The 22,978-nt window shown below is 36.7% G+C and overlaps 1 protein-coding gene across 1 annotated transcript in view; it reads left to right on the top strand.

Annotated features, from left to right (window-relative positions):
- Positions 1 to 22,978, top strand: part of DCBLD2 (discoidin, CUB and LCCL domain containing 2) — a 97,826-nt gene that overhangs the window by 17,184 nt on the left and 57,664 nt on the right. Inside the window, exon 2 of the mRNA XM_055260695.2 lies at positions 2,760 to 2,987. Coding sequence (XP_055116670.2) covers positions 2,760 to 2,987 — 228 coding nt within the window. The remainder of the gene's footprint in view (positions 1 to 2,759; positions 2,988 to 22,978) is intronic.

Raw genomic sequence — 22,978 nt, 5'->3', positions numbered from 1 at the left:
GTTATTTATCTTACAATGCATTTATTTTTACAGTAGATTTTTTATATCCCTATGTTTTTAATTTAGCTGATATCCAGCAGAGATATTCAAGGTATTTTCATGCCAGTTTCAGGGGAAATTTGTGGGTTGTTTTTTTTTATAGACTGTGTAACATCCTACATTTTATATTTGCAAAAGACCAGTGGATATATTACACAAAAATCCACGTTTATTACATTCTGCCCTTATATATTTTTGTATTACTGAGTTGCTATGCCTAGTTCTTGTGTATGAAATGAAAGCAAGTATAGAAGATGGCTAAAATTTAATGTCGATTAAAAACTAAGCTTTGTGTGAGAGATACTTGTTCAGAAAGCCAGATTTCTAGTACTGACCTTTAAAAGTAGACTAAGGAGCAATACTAATATGGATTCAACAATAAAATTTCTTTATCAGCCAAGGACAATTTTTATTGTCATAAGAATTTAGGTACAAAGTTGTTCCATCATTAAAGTTAGTTTTGAGACTAATTTGAAATTACTTTTCCATAGATTAATGTACAGTTTCCTTATTCAATTAATAAATATTTATTTAGCATCCACCACTTACTAAATACTGTATGAAGTTCTTATTCATAGGCTTTTGAAAGCTTTCGTCTTTTCTAGCAAATATTAGCACTACATTGTTCTTAAAAATAATCAACATAGTAGAAAGTTCTGTTACAGCCCTCTGTGTCCATACTGAGTTTGAAACTCAGCAGTGTCACTTTTAATATAGTTTTTGTGTAAGTGCTGTGCTATTCCAAAAGGTGATTTATAAATAACTGTTTTGAAGGACAAAGTGCTGTTATTTTAAAAGGATATATTCATCATCCTACTAGAAAGATTTATTTGAATCTCATTGTTACGGAATGCTGAACAGTACAGTTAGAGCAGCTGCTGAAACTCCTAAATGAACATTAATTTTTCCTTCTAGGTGCTCAGTAAAAACAAAATACAAACTTTATGATGAAGAATGCAAATATTTCATTTTTACAAACATGTTGTTAACTAAGTTTCTGTATTTAGCTGCTGAATAAATTTCTGGAGCAAATAATGCTGCTGCCAATATATAAAGGTCATTTTTTCTAATCTTTAATTTTACTTCTTATTCTATAGGGAAAAAAATAAGGTGTGCGGGAGGAACTACTAAAAAGTTAAATTTCAGTAAATATAGAATTAAACTTCATTAAATATTGCTTTAATAATTTCAGGGAGTGCCTTGTAGTCTGTAATACAGTCAGTAATCTGCATAATCTTTCGTACATAGTGTTTTTAGAAATCATTCAGCTTCTCGACATTTATGCAGCCCAGAGACATATGAAAAGAATGCTCATCATCACTGGTCATTAGAGAAATGCAAATCAAAACCACAACGAGATACTATCTCATGCCAGTTAGAATGGTGATCATTAAAAAGTCAGGAAACAACAGATGCTGGAGAGGATGTGGAGAAATAGGAATGCTATTACACTGTTGGTGGGAGTGTAAATTAGTTCAACCATTGTGGAAGACATTGTGGCGATTCCTCAAGGATCTAGAACTAGAAATACCATTTGACCCAGCCATCCCATTACTGGGCATATACCCAAAAGATCATAAATCATGGTACTATAAAAACACATGCACATGTGTGTTTATTGCGGCACTATTCACAATAGCAAAGACTTGGAACTAACTCAAGTGTTCATCAGTAACAGACTGGATAAAGAAAATGTGGCACGTATATACCATGGAATACTATGCAGCCATAAAAAAGGATGAGTTCATGTCCTTTGCAGGGACATGGATGAAGCTGGAAACCATCATTCTCAGCAAATTATCACAAGGACAGAAAACCAAACACCACATGTTCTCACTCATAAGTGGGGGTTGAACAATGAGAACACGCATACACAGGGAGGGGAATATCACACACCGGAGCCTGTCAGAGGCTGGGGGGCTGGGGAAGGGATAGCATTAGGAGAAATACCTAATGTAGATGACGGATTGATGGGCACAGCAAACCAACATGGCACATGTATACCTGTGTAACCTGCACGTTGTGCACATGTACTCCAGAACTTGTATAATTTTTAAAAAATAAAAAGCTGTCATTCAGCTTCTCACAGATATTTTAGTTCATGATTTGTAAATAGATGAAGCTGATCACATTTTTATATTTTACATTCACTTTTTGAACAATTACTCTAAGTTGCTCTTCTTTTGAAGATTGGATTTATTATAACATGTATGTATATATTTAATGACAACTAATTTATATTTACTTTTATTTGTTCAGAATTGAAATCTCCTTGAACTTATAAATTATAGAAGTAACCATTGATTATTTTGACCTAACTTGGCTTCTCTTGGCTCCTGTGAATAGATATACTAAGAACAATGTCAGGTCTTATGATTTGTTAAAGGATACAAAGTTCCAGCTAGATAGGAGGAATCTACCACTGCAGGATGGCTATAGTTAACAAAATTATGTAGTTTCAGGTAACACAAGTGATAAATGTTTGAGATGATGCATTTGCTAATTGCCCTGATCTGATCACTGTACATTATATGTATCACAACATCACTGTGAACCCCATGATTATGTACAATTATTTGTCCATTAAAAAATTAAAATAGAAAGTATGGGTGGTATAAAATATTTGATGTCATACATATTTTTAAATCTTCACAAAAAATCATTATAGAGGAAGTAAAATATGTGAGAATAATTTATCATTCTTTTCACTTTTTTCAAAGGTGATGGATGTGGACACACTGTACTAGGCCCTGAGAGTGGAACCCTCACATCCATAAACTACCCACAGACCTATCCCAACAGCACTGTTTGTGAATGGGAGATCCGTGTAAAGATGGGAGAGAGAGTTCGCATCAAATTTGGTGACTTTGACATTGAAGATTCTGATTCTTGTCACTTTAATTACTTGAGAATTTATAATGGAATTGGAGTCAGCAGAACTGAAATAGGTAGGACATTTTTTTGTAAATGTACATGTAAATACATCATTGTCTCAATGATGTATTTTGTGATATTAACATTAAATAACCATGCTGCATAAGGTGCTATGTGGGAAATTATTGAATATGTGTAAAAATTTTGAATTTGAATCTTTTGGGAAGAGAAGATTCTTGTCTGTTTATTTACTTTTCTAATAAGCACATGTTGGTTCCCTTGCCCAAGATGCCACTGTACTACTAAGAAGGAGGAAGTTAATTCTCTCTCTGTTTTTTTTTTTTTTTGAGACAGAGTCTCGCTCTTGTCGCCCAGGCTGGAGGGCAATGGCGCAATTTTGGCTCACTGCAACCTCTGCCTCCTGGATTCAAGCTATCCTCCTGCCTCGGCCTCCCAAGTAGCTGATTACAGGTGCCCGCCACCATACCCGGCTAATTTTTTTTTTATTTTTAGTAGAGACAGGGTTTCACCATGGTGGCCAGGCTGTTGGCCAGGCTGGTCTCAAACTCCTGACCTCAGGTGATCCACCTCGGCCTCCCAAAGTGCTGGGATTACAGGCGTAAGCCACTGTGCCTGGCCAATTATCTCATTTATTAAAATGTTTTCCTTTCATAGTTTTATTTGCAATTGAAGAATACAAGTATAATTAATGCTTAGGAGACAGTATAGCATGGTGATTAAAAGCAAGGGTTTTGGATCCAAACTTCCTGGGATTAAAGCATAACTCTCATCAGCTTGCTGTGTGACTTTGGCCGGATTACCTGACCTCTCCATTTTTTCTCTTGTAAAACATACAGGGAATGAATTAGTATGTGTAACGTGCTTAGAAAAGTAAACAGCACCTAAGACATAATATATATTTAGTAAATGGTAGTTGCCATTGTTGTTGTTCTTGATTAAGAGCAATGGTTCTCAATTATAGCTGCATATTAGAGCCACCTAAGTAGTAAACAATACCATAAACCCAGTTACCATCCTAGAACAGTTGAATCAGAATTGATTAGGTGGAACCCAGGCCTTAGTATCTTAAACGCTTCCTGGGAAAATCTCTTTTGCAGTCAAGGTTAAAAACCTTTGATTTAGGCATCAGTACCTTTCTTAAGCAAGAAAGGTGGAAAAATTTGTAAGGCTTTTTAGGTGAACTAACATTATAAAATTAAGAATTCTCTGTGAGTTTATTTAGAAACATTTTTTGGTTCCAGTGTGTAAAATATCCTTCAGAACTATGGTAGGAATCCAGTATACTGTTCTTTAAATACCATACTATGTTCATCCTCTGGCTTCCTCTCCATCTGTAGTGAAATCCTTCATCTCTTCTTTACTTTTTGGCTTCTTATCTACCAGAGGAAAAATTCCTGCCCTATCTCCCAGGCTGCTGAATGATAAACTTTGGTGCTTCTCAGTCACCTCTTGATTAACCTGGTGGTTTGAGCACCATGTGCGTATTGCATGAATATATGGTGTTGAGCAAAGTTTTAGGAACACAAATCGCCTGAGGATGTAGAAAAACTTACTGTAATATTAACACTAATAGAAGATAACTGGATAGTAAATGTCTCCTGCAGATGCAGTAAGGAGCAGACAGTACCACCTGAGCATTCTTTAAGCAACAGTGAGAAAAAGTGAACCACAGTTTGGTCACCCCTCTAGCACTTTACAGGAAATAAGGGAGATAGAGAAATACATTCTACTGAGTGTAAGGACTAAATTAATGATATGAGAAATTCTGTAGAACAAACGACCTAGTTTCTTCAACAGATAAATAGCATTTTAAAAAAAATAGGAGGAGGGGGAAGGGAACTGTTCTACATTGCAACATATCTTCCTAAAATAATATGTAGACTTTGCTTGGATCTTGATTCAAGCTAACCACTCAAAGAAAATATTTTTAAGATTATCAGACTGAGGGGGGCGGATCACGAGGTCAGGAGATCGAGACCATCCTGGCTAACATGGTGAAACCCCCTCTCTACTGAAAATACAAAAAAATGAGCGGGGCGTGGTGGCGGGCGCCTGTAGTCCCAGCTACTTGGGAGGCTGAGGAAGGAGAATGGCGTGAACCCGGGAGACGGAGCTTGCAGTGAGCCGAGATCGTGCCACTGCACTCCAGCCTGGGTGACAGAGCAAGACTTCATCTCAAAAAAAAAAAAAAAAAAAAGATTATCAGAGAAATTTGAAGCATTGGGCATTCAGTGATGGTAAAGAATGACTGTTTTAGATGTAATAATGTTAAAAGTATTTTTAAGTTCTAATTTGTTAGAGACATTCTCAAGTTCAAATGTCTAGGATTTATTTTTAAGTATTTCAGGAATAGGGAGAAGGATAGGCGAAACGGGCACATTGGTGAAGCTGAGTAATGGGCAGATGGGAATTGTTACACCCTCTTCTTTCTACTTTTGTGTAATTTTGAAAATTCCAATAAAGAAAAGTGGTTTTGTTAAAATAAGACAAGATAATTACATATTTAGATAATACATAATGGCACTGTTGGTAGAGAGGAAGAGTGGCATGGGGAAGATTCTGAGCACAGGTTTTAAATTGCTCGCTATTGTTCTAGTCAAATCTCCAGGAGTTACTTGCTGAGAGTCCTTTTTCTACAAAGTGTTGAACCTGCCCAGACTTCATAGTCACTTTCTGTACGGTCTGAAGATTAAAAGAAGTAATACTTTGCATTGTTTGGTGTGTAATAGGTATTTAATAAATCTCAGCTTTTCCTTATTTCCGTTGCTTTTTCCTGTTCTCCTCATGGGTGAATGGAAAGCTGCAGAAAGGTCAAGGGGCCTGAGTGATGATGGTTCCTGTTGGGCTTCAGTTTGTTCCCACCCTTCCCCCATCACACCTACCATATACCCACTGGTCCTCCATTTGGTAGCTGCCTATGGTTAGTGGTAGAAAAGTTTCTTAATGTATTGCAGAGAAATAAAGATAATTCAAGAATAGTCATTTAACATTCTGGTTAAGATAGGTCTGCAGAGAATTACAGGATAGAAACAAATACATTGTGGGCATCAAGATTTCAGTGATAATGCCACTGAATCTTTGTTTTTTTCCCTATATCATGTTTTCTCAGTGCGCCTTTAGAAAACAAGCATTAAAGGAGAAGAGAGTTCGTTGGTCTCTCTGTGTTTCTGATGTTCACATTTGAAGTATATGGGCTAATTATTTCGTGGGATATTTGTCTGATGCCTCCTCGTTATTAGATTCCAGTGACAGACTTTTGGCAAGAATACCACAGATGCGATGTTCTCAGTGTATCATATCATGGCACATGAGATTGATTTGTCCCATTTCTGGTGCTATTAACTTTGTTATTTTGGCTAAGGTGATGTTTCCCAGTTTTCTACACTGTAACTATGCTGCTTTTCATAACCAATACATGTCTGATTGGGAGACTCTTTGAAATGATGAAATATCCTGTTACTCATCAAACTTATACCCACTAGATTTGGGATATATTAATCTTGTATGAATCAATTATTATTTTCTAATTTCATTATTCCTTCTATATTTATTAGGTTTTTTTCCTACTAAAAACAGGATCTTTCCTTTCTCTCCCATTTGTTTGTTTGTATCAGTGCGAAATCAATGGATTCCTATGTTAGGCCATCACTTATCACCCTTCCTGTCATTATTTTGGTGCTCAGATTGTCCCGAATCTCCAGTGGGAGCCTCGTCACGCTAGCTCCTATGTCCTTTGGTGATGTCCTCATCATTATTTGAGTACTTCTTTATATTCCGGCACAGGATATTCTAGGTTTATCTTGTGCTTGCCCTGCTCCAGCCCTGGAATCAGCCATTTCTTCAAGGAACCCTGGTTCTTTTTAGTGGAGAATAGTATTAGAAATCAGTCTGGTTGCTAGGTTTAGACCAATGAGCTACCGTATGCCCTATCAACAGACAGATTCAGTAAATAGACATTTGTATATACATATGTATATACATGTACCTGTGTTATATCTTTCTATATTTATCTGCCTGTATTAAAGAGCATGAGTTTATGCTGATACCTTTAATACTAATGCAATATTATAGGGTTCATTCTATCCTTTTCCTATTTTTCTTTCTAACTCACTTCTCTGACAGTGAGAAATCTTGCTCCCATTACCTGTAATGTATTTACTTACTTGTTCAGTGCTATAACCAGAAAATAGTTTTAGAATTGCTAACCCATGACTCGAACTGAAAGAAGCCTGCTACCTAGAATTTGTACCTGAGGACTTAGAGTCTAAATACTACATTAAAAAAATTTTTGGGCTGGTTCTTACTCCACCACCACCTGCCCTTCAATGTGGTTATGTTACTCATTTGAAATATGGTTTGGTTCATTTCTTTCTGTTCATCTTCCATTACAGGTTTTTTCTTTATCCTTGTTGGTTTTCTTTCTCTTTTGTTGAATATGTTAAACATTAACATGATTCTCAAAGTTAAAACTGTACAAAAAGGTAGATAAGTGACATTCCTCCCCTTTACAGTGCATTTCTTCTATCCTTTTAACCCCATCTCCACCCACTCCCTGTAGCTAACCAGTTGCATTAGTCTTTGTTTTATCTTTTCTGTACTTCTTTATACAAATGACATTTATATTTTCTGTTTTCTCCTTTCTTATATGAACTTTAACATTCTTTCAATATTCTTTTGTACTTTGCTTTCTCCCTACCTATCGGTGTTTTCTGGAAATCACTGTGCATCATTTTGTAGAGATAGTCCTCATTCTTTTTACAGCAATATAGAACTCCATCATGTGGATGTATCATAGTTTATTTAATCACTCTTTTATGAATGGTTGTACTGGTTGCTTTCAATATTTTACAGTTACAAACTATTTTTGTATTCTTGGAGGTGTCTTTGGTGTAGATTCCTGAAGTGATTGCTGAGTCAAAAGGTAAATTATATACTTTGTTAGACATTGCCAAATTGGAAGTTATACCAGTTTGCATTTCCATAGCATAAAAATGCTTGTTTTCCACAGCCTTCCCAACAAAGTGTGTTGTCATATCTTTTAAGTTTTGCCAATTGATAATGATAAATAGTGCTCAGTATAGTTGTAATTTGCATTTCTCTTACTGTGAGTGAAGTTGAACTGTTTTTTCCCATATGTTGACGGCCTTTTTTTTTTTTTTAATTTTATTTTAATCTCTTCGTGTCTTCTGCCCGTTTTTCTGTCAAGTTGTTTTTTTATTTTTAAAGACAGGTCTTTCTATATTGCCCAGGCTGGCCTCGAACCCCTGGGCTCAAGCAATCATCTCACCTCAGCCCCCTGAGTAGCTGCGACAACGGGCACACACTATTTGCCCATCTGTCAAGTTTTCTTGGTCTTTGTTTCTCTCAGGTTTTAGGACTTCTCATTATCTTTTAGGGATGTTAGTCTATAAACATAATAGTGGTATATGCTACAAATAATTTCTCCTAATTTGCCAGTTGTCTTTTGACTTTGTTTATGGTACTTTTTTTCAACCATGCAAACTTTTAAAAATGTATTAATAGATTCATTAGTCTTTTTTAAAATTGCATCTAGATTCTAAGTCCTAGTTAGAAAGCTTCTTCCTATATCCCAACTAAAGATAAATTTACTCATTTTTTTCGTAGGGGGATTATATGATTTCATTTTTTATATTTGGATCCCTGGTACATCGAGTTTTTTTCTTTTGTATGGCATGAAGTATAGATCTCATTGTGTTTTCCATATAACTAACCACTTGTCCCATCACCATGCATTTAAAAGTTTATCTTTGTCCCATTGGTTTGAAATACTGCCTTTAGCATATACTGCAGTTCTCTATGTGCTTGGGTCTATTTCTGGACTTTGGGTTGCACTCCACAGATGTATCTATCCGCATACCAGAATGTGACTGTCTTGTAAAGGCTTTCAGAGGCTTTATGGTGTGTGTTAAGGCCTGATAGGGCTTAGTCTCCTTTCAGAAACGTTCATTTTTAGTGTTTTCCTGGCTCTTCCTGCCTGTTTGTTTATCCATGTGAAGTTTAGTATCAGCTTATCTAACTCCATAAAAAAGCTCGTTGGTGTTTTTATTGACATTGTGCTATTTATAAATTAACTTTATGATGTTGAGTTATCATGTTCAAAATCAAGAGCTCTTTTTTTTTCTCCTTTCTTCACATCTACTTTTGTTGTCTTTAAGGATTGTTTTAAACTTCTTCTCATGTAGGTTTACACATTTTTTGTTAAACTTAATCCTTAACATCTTATATGCTTTGTTGCAATGGAGATGGAGGTGTTTTTGTTTTGCTATTATATCCTGTAACGGGTTCCTAATTATGTGAAGATTGTATTTCTGTGTGTTGATTTTTTTCTGCTATTTTACCGAGTTTTAAAAATTATTTCAGTTGGTTTTATCATTTACTTTCTAGGGATTTTCAGATATACAATCACATCTGCAGATAGAGATAGTTTTACTTCCTTTTTTTCCAATTCTTATGCCTATGGTTGATTCTTTTATCTAATTGTATTGGCTAATACCTCCAGTCCAGGATTACGTTAAACAGTAGTGGAGAGACTGAGCATCCTTTCCAGGTTCCTTATCTTGGTGGAAATTTAAAGTGTCTGAGCTCAGGTTGCTGTAACAAAATCTATAGACCGAGTGGCTTAAAAAAACAGCAGTTTACTTTCTCAGAGTTTTGGAGGCTAGAAGTCCCACATCAAGATGCCAAGCAATTCAGTTTCTGGTGAGGGCTCTCTTCCTGGCTTGTAGATGGCCACCTTCTTCCTGTGTCCTCACATGACGAGGTTAGAGGGATGAGGAGAGAGAAACAGCAGATTCTCTCATGTCTCTTCTTATAAGGACACTAATCCTGTTGGATCAGCACCCCACCTTAGGAAAATTAAAACCATTTAATTTTAATTACCTCTCTAAAGAGCCTAACTCCAACTCTAGTCATATTAAGAGTTGGGACTTCAACAGCAATTAATTTTGGGGGGGCTTACCAGTATCCGATCCATAATAGGAAGTATCCACTGATTTCTGTTAAGTGTTGTTTTCAAGAAAGATTATTGAATTTTGTTGAAAAGCTTTTTTAGCGTCTATGGAGGTAATGATACAGTTTTTCTATCTAAATCTATTAGTATAGTGTATTATATTAATGGGTTCCCTAATATTGAAATAACTGTGCATTGTTGGAATAAATATCTCTTGGTTATGGTGTGGCATTCTTTTAATGTGGCATTGGATTATGTTTCGTAATATTTTATTAGTATTTTTGCATAAATATTGATGTGATATTAATTTGTAATTTACTTTGCATTTTCTTTATCAGGCTTAGGTATTGATATTATACATATAAATAAAAAGAAATATGAAGTTTTCCTTTCTTTTTAGTTCTCTGGAAAAATTTACAGAGAATTTGAACAATCTAGTTTTTGAAGGTTTCACTCTGTGAAACTGTCTTAGCCTGGCGCGTTTTTGATAGGATGCTTCCTTAATGATATTCTCTGTTTCTTCTCAGGAAATTGGTCTGAGCTTTCTACCTCTAATAGGTCCAACTGTAATAAACTGTACTTGCCTAGTAAATTACCCATTCACCTAGGTGATCTAATATATTTGCCATGATGTCTGTAAAATAGAATCTTACATTTATTAAAATGGTTATTTCAGTGTTTTTCCAATAGTTATTTCCTTCCTGTCATTTCTTATTTTACATATTTATGCTTCCCACCCTCTTTTTTCAATAAATTAGCTAGGGGCATGCCTATTCTGTTAAATTTTTCCAAAAAATGAATCTTGATTTATTAGAGCTATTGTTTTTCTGTTGTCTACATTATTAATCTCTATTTTCATCATTAAAAAAATTTTTTTTTTTACTTTGTTAACCACTAGTTTAGCTAGGAATTTAATTCACTTTTTCTTTCATTTTTATTGATAAAAATATCTAAGCCTATGAATTTTACTTTGATCACATCCTTAAGAATGATATCACTGATTAATATGGGTCAATTATATCATTTTTTAGGAATTTTGTAATTTTGGTTTATGTGTTTCTTTTACCCAATAATTGTTTAATAGGTTTATTTCTAATTGGAAGGACCTTTCTTTGTTATTGCTAATAATGTTTAAGTGTATTGCATTATAGTCAGAGAGCATTGTAAAATTTCTACTTTATAAGGTAATGTATGACCAGTTTTTTTGTGAATATTCTATATATACTTGAGAAGGTTTACTCTCTAAAAAGTTTGATATGCATTTAAAATATCTGTCTTTATTTTGCTGTTTCGGTCTTCTATATTCTCATTTTATCTATTTGATCTCCTATTTGGTGTGGTTCTTTCTCTTTCTTTGCTGTCTCCTGGAGGTTTTGCTTTTATAAAGTTGCTGTGTTGTGTCAACTAGATATTCATAATTCTAATATCTCCATTTTAAATTATGACCTCACATTTAAAGGTTTCCTACCCATCATATAGTACTTTTTAGTTTGAATTCTCCTTTGTTTGACACCAGTATCACACACATACCCTCCTATTTATTCCTTATTGTTTTCATTATCCTGCTGTGTCTGTCTGTGCCCATCACTTTATTTTTAGCCTTTCTGAATCACTTTGTTTTGGGTGTATTTCTTGTATACTGCATATTTTTGGGTCTTTATGAGCCAAATTGCAAATATTTTTTAATGTCTAAGTTAAATCCATTTGCATTCATAACTGATAAATTTTAACTCTTCCATATCTTTTGAAGTTATGTGTATTATATTTGTTGTGTTTATTTTTTCTACATTGTTTTCTGTCCTTCTGGGTTTTTTTAAGTGTCTTTTCGTGTTTGGTAAGGTTTATAGTTTTGTTCTAGGTGCTGCTTTTCAATTTATACTTTTTAAAATGCCTGTGGTCCCTATTGTCTTAATCATTTACTATCTGATTTGTCCATTTTTAATGGTATTCTTTATTTTCTACCTGTTGCCTATAAAACATTCAATGAACTAGACTTCTTTCCCCTTCCTTCTGTACCCAGTTTCCTCTGTTTTATTCTGTTTAGTGTGGCTACAACAGAATAACTGAAGCTGGATGTTTTACAAAGAAAAGAGGTTTATTTGGCTCATAATTCTGGTAGCTGGAAAGTGCAAGAGTGGACAGCTCATCTGATAAAGGTTTTGTGCTGCTTCAACTCATGGAGGAAACTGGAAGGGGAAAGGGCTTGTGCAGAGAGAGAGGGGACCGAGGAGGCTGTCTCGCTTTATAACAACCCACTGTCAGGGTAACTAATCCAGTCCTGTTAGAGTGAGAACTCACTCCCATGAGATGGCATTAATCAATTTATGAGAGATCTGGCCCCATGACCCAAACAATTCCCATTAGGCCCCACTTTCCAATACTGTCATGCTGGCAGTTAAACTTCAACATGAAGACTATACTTTCAAGAGATCACCTCTGTAGTTTATTATTAGAAAGTTCCTCTGAATGTGTAGAAAACTGGAAAAGATGATCTAAGACTACCATGAATACGTCTGTGCACACAAACTAGAAAGTCTAGAGGAAATGGATAAATTCCTAGAAACACACAACCCCACAAGTTTGAATCAGGAAGAAACAGAAATCCTGAATGGACTAACTAATAAGTAGTGAGATTGAATCAGTAATAAAAAATCTCCCAATGACAACAACAACAACAACAAATGCCCAGGACCAGATGGATTCACAGCTGAATTTTACCAGACATACAAAGAAGAACTGATACCAATTCTACTGAAACTATTCCAAAAGATGGAGAAAGAGGAAATCCTCCCTAATTCTTTCTATGAACCCAGTATCACCCTGATACCAAAGCCAGGAAAAGACACAACAAACAAGGAAAACTGCAGACCAATATTCCTAATGAACATAGGTGCAAAAATCCTCAACAAAATTCTAGCAAACCAGATTCAGCAGTATATCAACAAGATAATTCAGCATCAAGTGGGTTTCATACCAGGAATGCAAGGATGGTTCAACATATGCAGCTCAACAAATGTGATTCACCACATAAATATAATTAAAAACAAAAAAAATCATTTCAATAGATGAAGAAAAAGCATTTGATAAAATTCAACATCCCTTCATGATAAAAATCCTCAACAAACTAGGCACAGAAAGAATATACCTTAAAATAATAAAAGCCATATATGACAAACTCACAGCCAACATACTGAATGAGGAAAAACTGAAAGCATTCTTCCTAAGAACTGGAACAAGACAAGAATGGCCACTTCTACCACTTTTATTCAACGTAGTACTGGAAGTTCTAGCTAGAACAGTCAGGCAAGAGAAAGAAATAAAGGGCATCTAAGTTAGAAAAGAGAAATCAAGCTATCTCTGTTTGCTGATGATGTGATCTTATACCTTGAAAATTCTAAAGACTCTTCCAAAATCTCTAGATTGGATAAATGAATCTGTAAAGTGTCAGGTTACAAAATCACCATACACATATCAGTACTACTGCTATATACCAATAATGACCAAACTGAGAATCAAATCAAGAACTCAGTCCCATTTATAATCGTTGCAAAAAAAGGAAAAAAAAAAAAAACCCTAGGAATATACTTAACCAAAGAGGTGAAAGGGCTCTACACATAGAACTGCAAAACACTGATGAAAGAAATCATAGATGATACAAACAAATAGAAAACCTCCTATGCTCATGAATTAAAAGAATCAATATTGTGAAAATGACCATACTGCCCAAAACAATCTACAGATTCAAGAATTCCTATCAAAATACCACCAATGCCTTTCTCTTTCTTTCTTTCTTTCTTTCTTTCTTTCTTTCTTTCTTTCTTTTTTCTTTCTTTCTTTTCTTTCTCTCTTTCTCTCTCTCTTTCTGTCTCTCTCTCTCTCTCTCCTTCCTTCCCTTTCCCTTTTCCTTTCCTTTCGTTTCCTTCTTACTCTGTCACCCAGTCTGGAGTGCAGTTGTGCAATCTTGGCTCACTTCAGCCTCAGCCTCCTGCCTTAGCCTCCCAAGCACCTGGAACTATAGGCGTGTGCCATCATATCCTGCCAAAAACACCATTTTTCTCAGAATTAGAAAAGAAAATCCTAAATTCAAATAAAACCAAAAATCCTGAATAGCAGAAGCAGTCCTGAGCAAACAAAAGAAATCTGGGGGCATCACACTAGCTGTCTTTAAGTTATACTACTGCAAGGCTACAGTAATCAACACAGTATGATAACTGGTATAAAAATAGACATATATACCAATGAAACAGAATAGAGAACCCAGATATAAAGCCAAATACTTACAACCAAGATCTTTGACAAAGCAGACTGAAACATACAGTAAGGGAAAGGACACCCTATTCATTCAGTGGTGCTGGAAAATTGGATAGCCATACACAGAAGAATGAAACTGGATCCCTATCTCTTACCGTCTACAAAAATTTACTCAAGATGGATTAAAGACTTAACCCTTTCCCCATTTGCTCTGAGAATACTCGCCAGTGGCACTTGCAGCTGCATCATTTACCCCAAAGTAAATTTGCCACAAAATAGCACCCTATGATTATTATTTTTGCATTGCTCTAGTATATCAACTTTGGAAACAAAAGACATTATCCTGTTTATAGCATTCTGTTTTCAGTAGCGGTATTTCCACTTACAAAATAAAATCTCAACCACTGAAAATGTCAAATCTTAGAAAACAGCATTCCTACATGATGTTAACATTGTTCTTGAAAAGTTGTTGGCCAAAGATTCGTTTCATAAATTCAGTTTTTCTGAAATAGATGATTCTGACGATTCAGACAATTCTGATATTAGTTCTGTTTAGAAATAACTCCAAGAACAGTTTTTATATTTTATTTTCACATTGACTATCAGTTAGATTTGCTTCAGCCTCAAAGAACGTGTTTATGTAAAATTAAATGAGCGCTGGCAGCAAGCCACACCTTTGTTTTGAAAACAGGAAAAGGGTCAAATGTAAGACCTGAAACCATAACAATTTTAGAAGAAACCCTAGGAAAAATTCTGGGTATTGGCATAGGCAGAGAATTTATGAGTAACAGACAGAGCAAATGCAACAAAAATAAATAAATGAGACTCAAACTAAAAAGCTTTGTACAGCAAAAGAGATAATCAGCAGAGTAAATAGAGAACCTACAGAATGGAAGAAAATATGTGTAAACTATACATCTGACAAAGGACTAATGTCCGAAATCTACAAGGAACTCAAATTAGCAAGAAAATAAATAATTAATCCCATTTAAAAGTAGACAAACAACATGAACAGACATTTCTCAAAAGAAGATACACAAAAGACTAACAAACATATGAAAAATGCTCAATATCACTAGTCATCACAGAAATGCAAATTAAAACTGCAACAAGATACCACTTTGCCCTAGTCAGAATGGCCATTAAGAAGTCAAAAAAACAATAGATGTTGGCACAGACAGGGAACACTTATACACTGTTGGTGAGAATGTAAATTAGTTCAACCTCTATGGAAAACAGTATGGAAATTTATCAAAGAACTAAAAGATCTACCATTGAGTTCAGCAGTCTCACTACTGATATCTGCCCAAAGGAAAATATGTCATTATATCAAAAAGATACCTGCACTAGTATGTTTATCATAGTAGAATTCACGATGCAAAAGATACGGAATCAACCTAAGAGTCCATCAAACCAATGAGTGGATAAAGAAAATGTTATATATATGTGATGTACACATACAGACACAGTGGAATACTACTCAGCCTTTAAAAAGAATGAAATAATGTCTTTGCAGCACCTGGGATAGAACTGGGGGTCATTATCCTAAGTAAAGTAACTCAGGAACAGAAAACCAAGTACCACATGTTCTCACTTACAAGGGGGGACTAACCTTGTGGATAAATAACAGCATACAGAATGCTGTAATGGACATCGGAGACTCAGAAAGGGGGAGGTGGTAAGGGATTAAAAAATCATCTGTTGGGTACACTGTACACTATTTGGGTGATGGGTACACTAAAAGCTCAGATTTCACCACTATAAAATTTATCTGTGTAACCAAAACTACTTGTACCCCTAAAGCTATTGAAAATTTAAAAAAATATATAAATAAATTTCAACAGGAAATTTGATGGGGACAAACCACATCCAAATCATAGCACTCTCAGAATATACATTCATAACACACAGCATGTATCATATCTTCTTATTCTTCAACCCCATCTCTAACTTTTCTAGATCTGTAATTAAATATAATAAATGATCACTGTCAGTCTTTTTCCTCAAGTCCTCCCACTAGTCTATTGTTTGGATGAAGTTCATCTTTGAATAAGTTGATTCCTTAAGAAGGGCTTATGGTGCAGATTTTGAATGTTTAAAACTGCTTACTTTGTAAATTTTTTATGGCCTTTAGGCTTGAGGGGGCTGCTTGATAATATCTAAATCTTGGATTCAAATGTTATTTCTGGTCAGACACGGTGGCTCACGCCTGTAATCCCAGCACTTTGGGAGGCTGAGGTGGGCAGATCACAAGGTCTGGAGATCGAGACCATCCTAGCTAACAAGGTGAAACCCTGTCTCTACTAAAAATACAAAAAAAATTACCAGGAGCAGTGGCGGGCACCTGTAGTCCCAGCTATGCAGGAGGCTGAGGCAGGAGAATGGCATGAACCCGGGAGGCGGAGCTTGCAGTGAACCAAGATTGCACCACTGCACTCCAGCCTGGGTGACAGAGCGAGACTCCCTCTCAAAAAAAAAAAAAACAAATGTTATTTCTTTGAGTTAAAAAAAAAATGCTTTTCCATGCCATGATTCCCTTACTTCATATTTTTTTCCTGACTTTTTTCACTCAGTTTTTTTTTTTTTTTAGATTTTTTTTTTTATTATACTTTAAGTTTTAGGGTACATGTGCACAATGTGCAGGTTTGTTACATATGTATACATGTGCCATATTGGTGTGCTGCACCCATTAACTCGTCATTTAGCATTAGGTATATCTCCTAATGCTATCCTTTCCCCCTCCCCCCACCCCACAACAGTCCCTGGAGTGTGATGTTCCCCTTCCTGTGTCCATGTGTTCTCATTGTTCAACTCCCACCTATGAGTGAGAACATGCGGTGTTTGGTTTTTGGTCCTTGCGATAGTTTGCTGAGAATGATGGTTTCCACTTTCATCCATGTCCCTACAAAGGACATGAACTCATCATTTTTTATGGCTGCATAGTATTCCATGGTGTATAGGAGAAGTCTGATGACAATTGAACTCTCTTGCCATTATAAGGTATTTGGTTTTTGTACAGTGACCATGAGGATTTTTTTCTTTACCTTTAAAGTCTATTAGTTTTCTAAGGATATGTGTTGGAGTTAATCATTACAGGTTAGTTTTCACTGGTACCCAGTGGACTCTTTCAGTATGTAAATTCAAGTCTTCCTTTATTTCTAGAAAATTTTCTTGGATTATAGTTTTAATATTTCCTATTTAATGATTTTTTAAGTGACATGAAAATTGTATATATTTTATAAAATACCTAGGAATCTAACTTACAAGGGCTGTGAAGGACCTCTTCAAGGAGAACTACAAACCACTGCTCAACAAAATAAAAGAGGACACAAACAAATGGAAGAACATTCCATGCTCACAGATAGGAAGAATCAATATTGTGAAAATGGCCATACTGCCAAAGGTAATTTATAGATTCAATGCCATCCCCATCAAGCTACCAATGACTTTCTTCACAGAATTGGAAAAAACTACTTTAAAGTTCATATGAAACCAAAAAAGAGCCGGCATTGCCAAGTCAATCCTAAGCCAAAAGAACAAAGCTGGAGGCATCACGCTACTTGACTTCAAACTATACTACAAGGCTACAGTAACCAAAACAGCATGGTACTGGTACCAAAACAGAGATATAGACCAATGGAACAGAACAGAGCCCTCAGAAATAATACATATTTCTACATATGGCTAGCCAGTTTTCCCAGAAGCATTTATTAAATAGGGAATCCTTTCGCCATTTCTTGTTTTTGTCAGGTTTGTCAAAGATCAGATGGCTGTAGATGTGTGGTATTATTTCTGAGGGCTCTGTTCTGTTCCATTGGTCTATATCTCTGCTTTGGTCACTGTAGCCTTATAGTATAGTTTGAAGTCAAGTAGTGTGATGCCTCCAGCTTTGTTCTTTTGGCTTAGGATTGTCTTGGCACTGCCGGCTCTTTTTTGGTTCCATATGAACTTTAAAGTAGTTTTTTCCAATTCTGTGAAGAAAGTCATTGGTAGCTTGATGGGGATGGCATTGAATCTATAAATTACCTTGGGCAGTATGGCTATTTTCACGATATTGATTCTTCCTATCCATGAGCATGGAATGTTCTTCCATTTGTTTACCTCTTTTATTTTATTGAGCAGTGGTTTGCAGTTCTCCTTGAAGAGGTCCTTCACATCCCTTGTAAGTTGGATTCCTAGGTATTTTACTCTCTTTGAAGCAATTGTGAATAAGATTTCACTCATGATTTGGCTCTCTGTTTGTCTGTTATTGGTATATAAGAATGCTTGTGATTTTTGCACATTGATTTTGTTGAAGTTGCTTCAACAACAAAAAAGTTGACTTTGCTGAAGTTGCTTACCAGCTTAAGGAGATTTTGGGCTGAGATAATAGGGTTTTCTTAATATACAATCATGTCATCTGCAAACAGGGACAATTTGACTTCCTCTTTTCCTAACTGAATACCCTTTATTTCTTTCTCCTGCCTGATTGCCCTGGCCGGAACTTCCAACACTATATGGAATAGGAGTGGTGAGAGAGGGCATCGCTGTGTTGCGCCAGTTTTCAAAGGGAATGCTTCCAGTTTTTGCCCATTCAGTGTGATATTGGCTGTGGGTTTGTCATAAATAGCTGTTATTATTTTGAGATACATCTCATCACTACATAATTTATTGAGAGTTTTTAGCATGAAGGGCTGTTGAATTTTGTCAAATGCCTTTTCTGCATCTATTGAGATAATCATGGGGTTTTTGTATTTGGTTCTGTTTATATGCTGGATTACATTTATTGATTTGCATATGGTGAACCAGCCTTGCATCCCAAGGATGAAGCCCACTTGTTCATGATGGATAAGCTTTTTGATGTGCTGCTGGATTCGGTTTGCCAGTATTTTACTGAGGATTTTTGCATCGATGTTCGTCAGGGATATTGGTCTAAAATTCTCTTTTTTGGTTGTGTCTCTGCCAGGCTTTGGTATCAGGATGATGCTGGCCTCATAAAATGAGTTAGGGAGGATTCCCTCTTTTTCTATTGGTTGGAATAGTTTCAGAAGGAATGGTACCAGTTCCTCCTTGTACCTCTGGTAGAATTCGGCTGTGAATCCGTCTGGTCCTGGACTTTTTTTGATTGGTAGGCTATTATTGCCTCAATTTCAGAGCCTGTTATTGGTCTATTCAGGGATTCAAGTTCTTCCTGGTTTAGTCTTTGGAGGGTGTACATGTCCAGGAATTTATCCATTTCTTCTAGGTTTTCTAGTTTATTTGCATAGAGGTGTTTATAGTATTCTCTGATGGTAGTTTGTATCTCTGTGGGATTGGTGGTGATATCCCCTTTATCATTTTTTATTTTGTCTATCTGATTCTTCTCTCTTTTCTTCTTTATTAGTCTTGCTAGCAGTCTATCAATTTTGTTGATCTTTTCAGAAAACCAGCTCCTGGATTCACTGATTTTTTTGAAGGTTTTTTTGTGTCTCTGTCTCCTTCAGTTATTCTCTGATCTTAGTTATTTCTTGCCTTCTGCTAGCTTTTGAATGTGTTTGCTCTTGCTTCTCTAATTCTTTTAATTGTGATGTTAGGGTGTGCATTTTAGATCTTTCCTGCTTTCTCTTGTGGGCATTTAGTGCTATAAATTTCCCTCTACACACTGCTTTGAATGTGTCCCAGAGATTCTGGTATGTTGTGTCTTTGTTCTCATTGGTTTCAAAGAACATCTTTATTTCTGCCTTCATTTCGTGATGTACCCAGTAGTCATTCAGGAGCAGGTTGTTCAGTTTCCATGTAGTTGAGCGGTTTTGAGTGAGTTTCTTAATCCTGAGTTCTAGTTTGATTGCACTGTGGTCTGAGAGACAGTTTGTTATAATTTCTGTTCTTTTACTTTTGCTGAGGAGTGCTTTACTTCCAACTATGTGGTCAATTTTGGAATAAGTGCAATGTGGTGCTGAGAAGAATGTACACTCTGTTGATTTGGGGTGGAGAGTTCTGTAGATGTCTATTAGGTCTGCTTGGTGCAGAGCTAAGTTCAATTCCTGGATATCCTTGTTAACTTTCTGTCTCATTGATCTGTCTAATGCTGACAGTGGGGTGTTAAAGTCTCCCATTATTATTGTGTGGGAGTCTAAGTCTCTTTGTAGATCTCTAAGGACTTGCTTTTTGAATCTGGGTGCTCCTGTATTGGGTGCATATATATTTAGGATAGTTAGCTCTTCTTGTTGAATTGATCCCTTTACCATTATGTAATGGCCTTCTTTGTCTCTTTTGATCTTTGTTGGTTTAAAGTCTATTTTATCAGAGACTAGGATTGCAACCCCTGCCTTTTTGTGTTTTCCATTTGCTTGTAGATCTTCCTCCATCCCCTTATTTTGAGCCTATGTGTGTGTCTGCACGTGAGATGGGTTTCCTGAATACAGCACACTGATGGGTCTTGACTCTTGATCCAATTTGCCAGTCTGTGTCTTTTAATTGGAGCATTTAGCCCATTTACACTTAAGGTTAATCTTGTTATGTGTGAATTTGATCCTGTCCTTATGATGTTAGCTGATTATTTTGCTTGTTAGTTGATACAGTTTCTTCCAAGCATCAATGGTCTTTACCATTTGTCATGTTTTTGCAGTGGCTGGTATCGGTTTTTCCTTTCCATGTTCAGTGCTTCCTTCAGGAGCTCTTTTAGGGCAGGCCTGGTGGTGACAAAATCTCTCAGCATTTGCTTGTCTGTAAAGTATTTTATTTCTCCTTCACTTAATGAAGCTTAGTTTGGCTGGATATGAAATTCTGGGTTGAAAATTCTTTTCTTTAAGAATGTTGAATATCGGCCCCCACTCTCTTGGCTTGTAGAGTTTCTGCCGAAAGATCTGCTGTTAGTCTGGTGGGCTTCCCTTTGTGGGTAACCCAACCTTTCTCTCTGGCTGCCCTTATCAGTTTTTCCTCCATTTCAACTTTGGTGAATCTGACAATTATGTGTCTTGGAGTTGCTCTTCTCGAGGAGTATCTTTGTGGCATTCTCTGTATTTCCTGAATTTGAATGTTGGCCTGCCTTGCTAGGTTGGGGAAGTTCTCCTGGATTCCAACTTGGTTCCATTCCCCCCGTCACTTTCAGGTGCACCAATCAGACGTAGATTTGGTCTTTTCACATAGTCCCATATTTCTTGGAGGCTTTGTTTGTTTCTTTTTACTCTTTTTTCTCTAAACTTCTCTTCTCACTTCATTTCATTCATTTGATCTTCAATCACTGATACCCTTTCTTCCAGTTGATTGAAGCTTGTGCAGTTGTCACGTAGTTCTTGTGCCATGGTTTTCAGCTCCATCAGGTCATTTAAGGACTTCTCTACATTGGTTATTCTAGTTAGCCATTCGTCTAATCTTTTTTCAAGGTTTTTAGCTTCTTTGCGTTGTGTTCAAACTTCCTCCTTTAGCTCAGAGAAGTTTGATCATCCGAAGCCGCCTTCTTTCACCTCATCAAAGTCATTCTCCGTCCAGCTTTGTTCCATTGCTGGCGAGGAGCTGCGTTCCTTTGGAGGGGGAAAGGTGCTCTGATTTTTAGAATTTTCAGTTTTTGTGCTCTGTTTTTTCCCCATCTTCATGGTTTTATCTACCTTTGGTCTTTGATGATGGTGACGTACAGATGGGGTTTTGGTGTGGATGTCCTTTTTGTTTGTTAATTTTCCTTTTAACAGTCATAGCCCTCAGCTGCAGGTCTGTTGGAGTTTACTGGAGGTCCACTCCAGACCCTGTTTGCCTGGGTATCAGCAGCAGAGGCTGCAGAACAGTGAATATTGCTGAACAGCAAATGTTGCTGCCTGATCGTTCCTCTGGAAGCTTCGTCTCAGAGGGTTACCCGGCCATGTGAGGTGGCAGTCTGCCCCTACTGGGGGGTGCCTCCCAGTTAGGCTACTTGGGGGTCAGGGACCCACTTGAGGAGGCAGTCTGTCTGTTCTCAGATCTCAGACTCCGTGCTGGGAGAACCACTGCTGTCTTCAAAGCTGTCAGACAGGGACATTTAAGTCTGCAGAGGTTTTTGCTGCCTTTTGTTTGGCTATGCCCTGCCTGCAGAGGTGGAGTGTACAGAGGCAGGCAGGCCTCCTTGAGCTGCATTGGACTTCACCCAGTTTGAGCTTCCTGCCTGCTTTGTTTACCTACTCAACCCTCAGCAATTGTGGGCTCCCCTCCCCCAGCCTCCTGCCACCTTGCAGTTCAGTCTCAGACTGCTGTGCTAGCAATGAGTGAGGCTCCGTTGGCATGGGACCCTCCCAGCCAGGCGTGGGATGTAATCTCCTGGTGTGCCGTTTGCTAAGACCATTGGAAAAGCGCAGTATTAGGGTGGAAGTGACCTGATTTTCCAGGTGCCATCTGTCACCCCATCCCTTCGCTAGGAAAGGGAATTCCCCGACCCCACCCGCTTCCCGGGTGAGGTGATGCCAGTATCTCAGTTGGAAATGTAGAAATCACCCATCTTCTGTGTCGCTCTCACTGGGAGCTGTAGACTGGAGCTTTTCCTATTTGGCCATCTTGGAATGCAGGACCCAGAACATTTTTTCATATGTCTGTTGGCTATTTGTATAATAGGGGAGGGGATTGTTTTCATAAACTTTTTATGAAAAATACCTACTTAGGTCTTTTTTCATTTTTAAAGTTACTTGTTTTCTTGCTTTTGAGTTGTTTGACCTCATATGTTTTTGGTATTATCCCCTTACCGGATATATGGTTTGCAGGTATTTTCTCCTTCTCTGTCTCGTCACTCTGTTGATTGTTTTCTTTGCTATGCAAAAGCATTTTAGTTTGAGGTAATCCTATATGTCTATTTTTTAATGTTAATATTTGTTCCATTGCTTTGTTTATTTATTTTTAATACTC

The sequence above is a fragment of the Symphalangus syndactylus genome, chromosome 21, assembly GCF_028878055.3.
Source record: "Symphalangus syndactylus isolate Jambi chromosome 21, NHGRI_mSymSyn1-v2.1_pri, whole genome shotgun sequence".
Classification (NCBI taxonomy): domain Eukaryota; kingdom Metazoa; phylum Chordata; class Mammalia; order Primates; family Hylobatidae; genus Symphalangus; species Symphalangus syndactylus.
The sequence above is the reverse complement of the archived record's forward strand: the minus strand, read 5'-3'. Positions and strand labels throughout refer to the sequence as shown.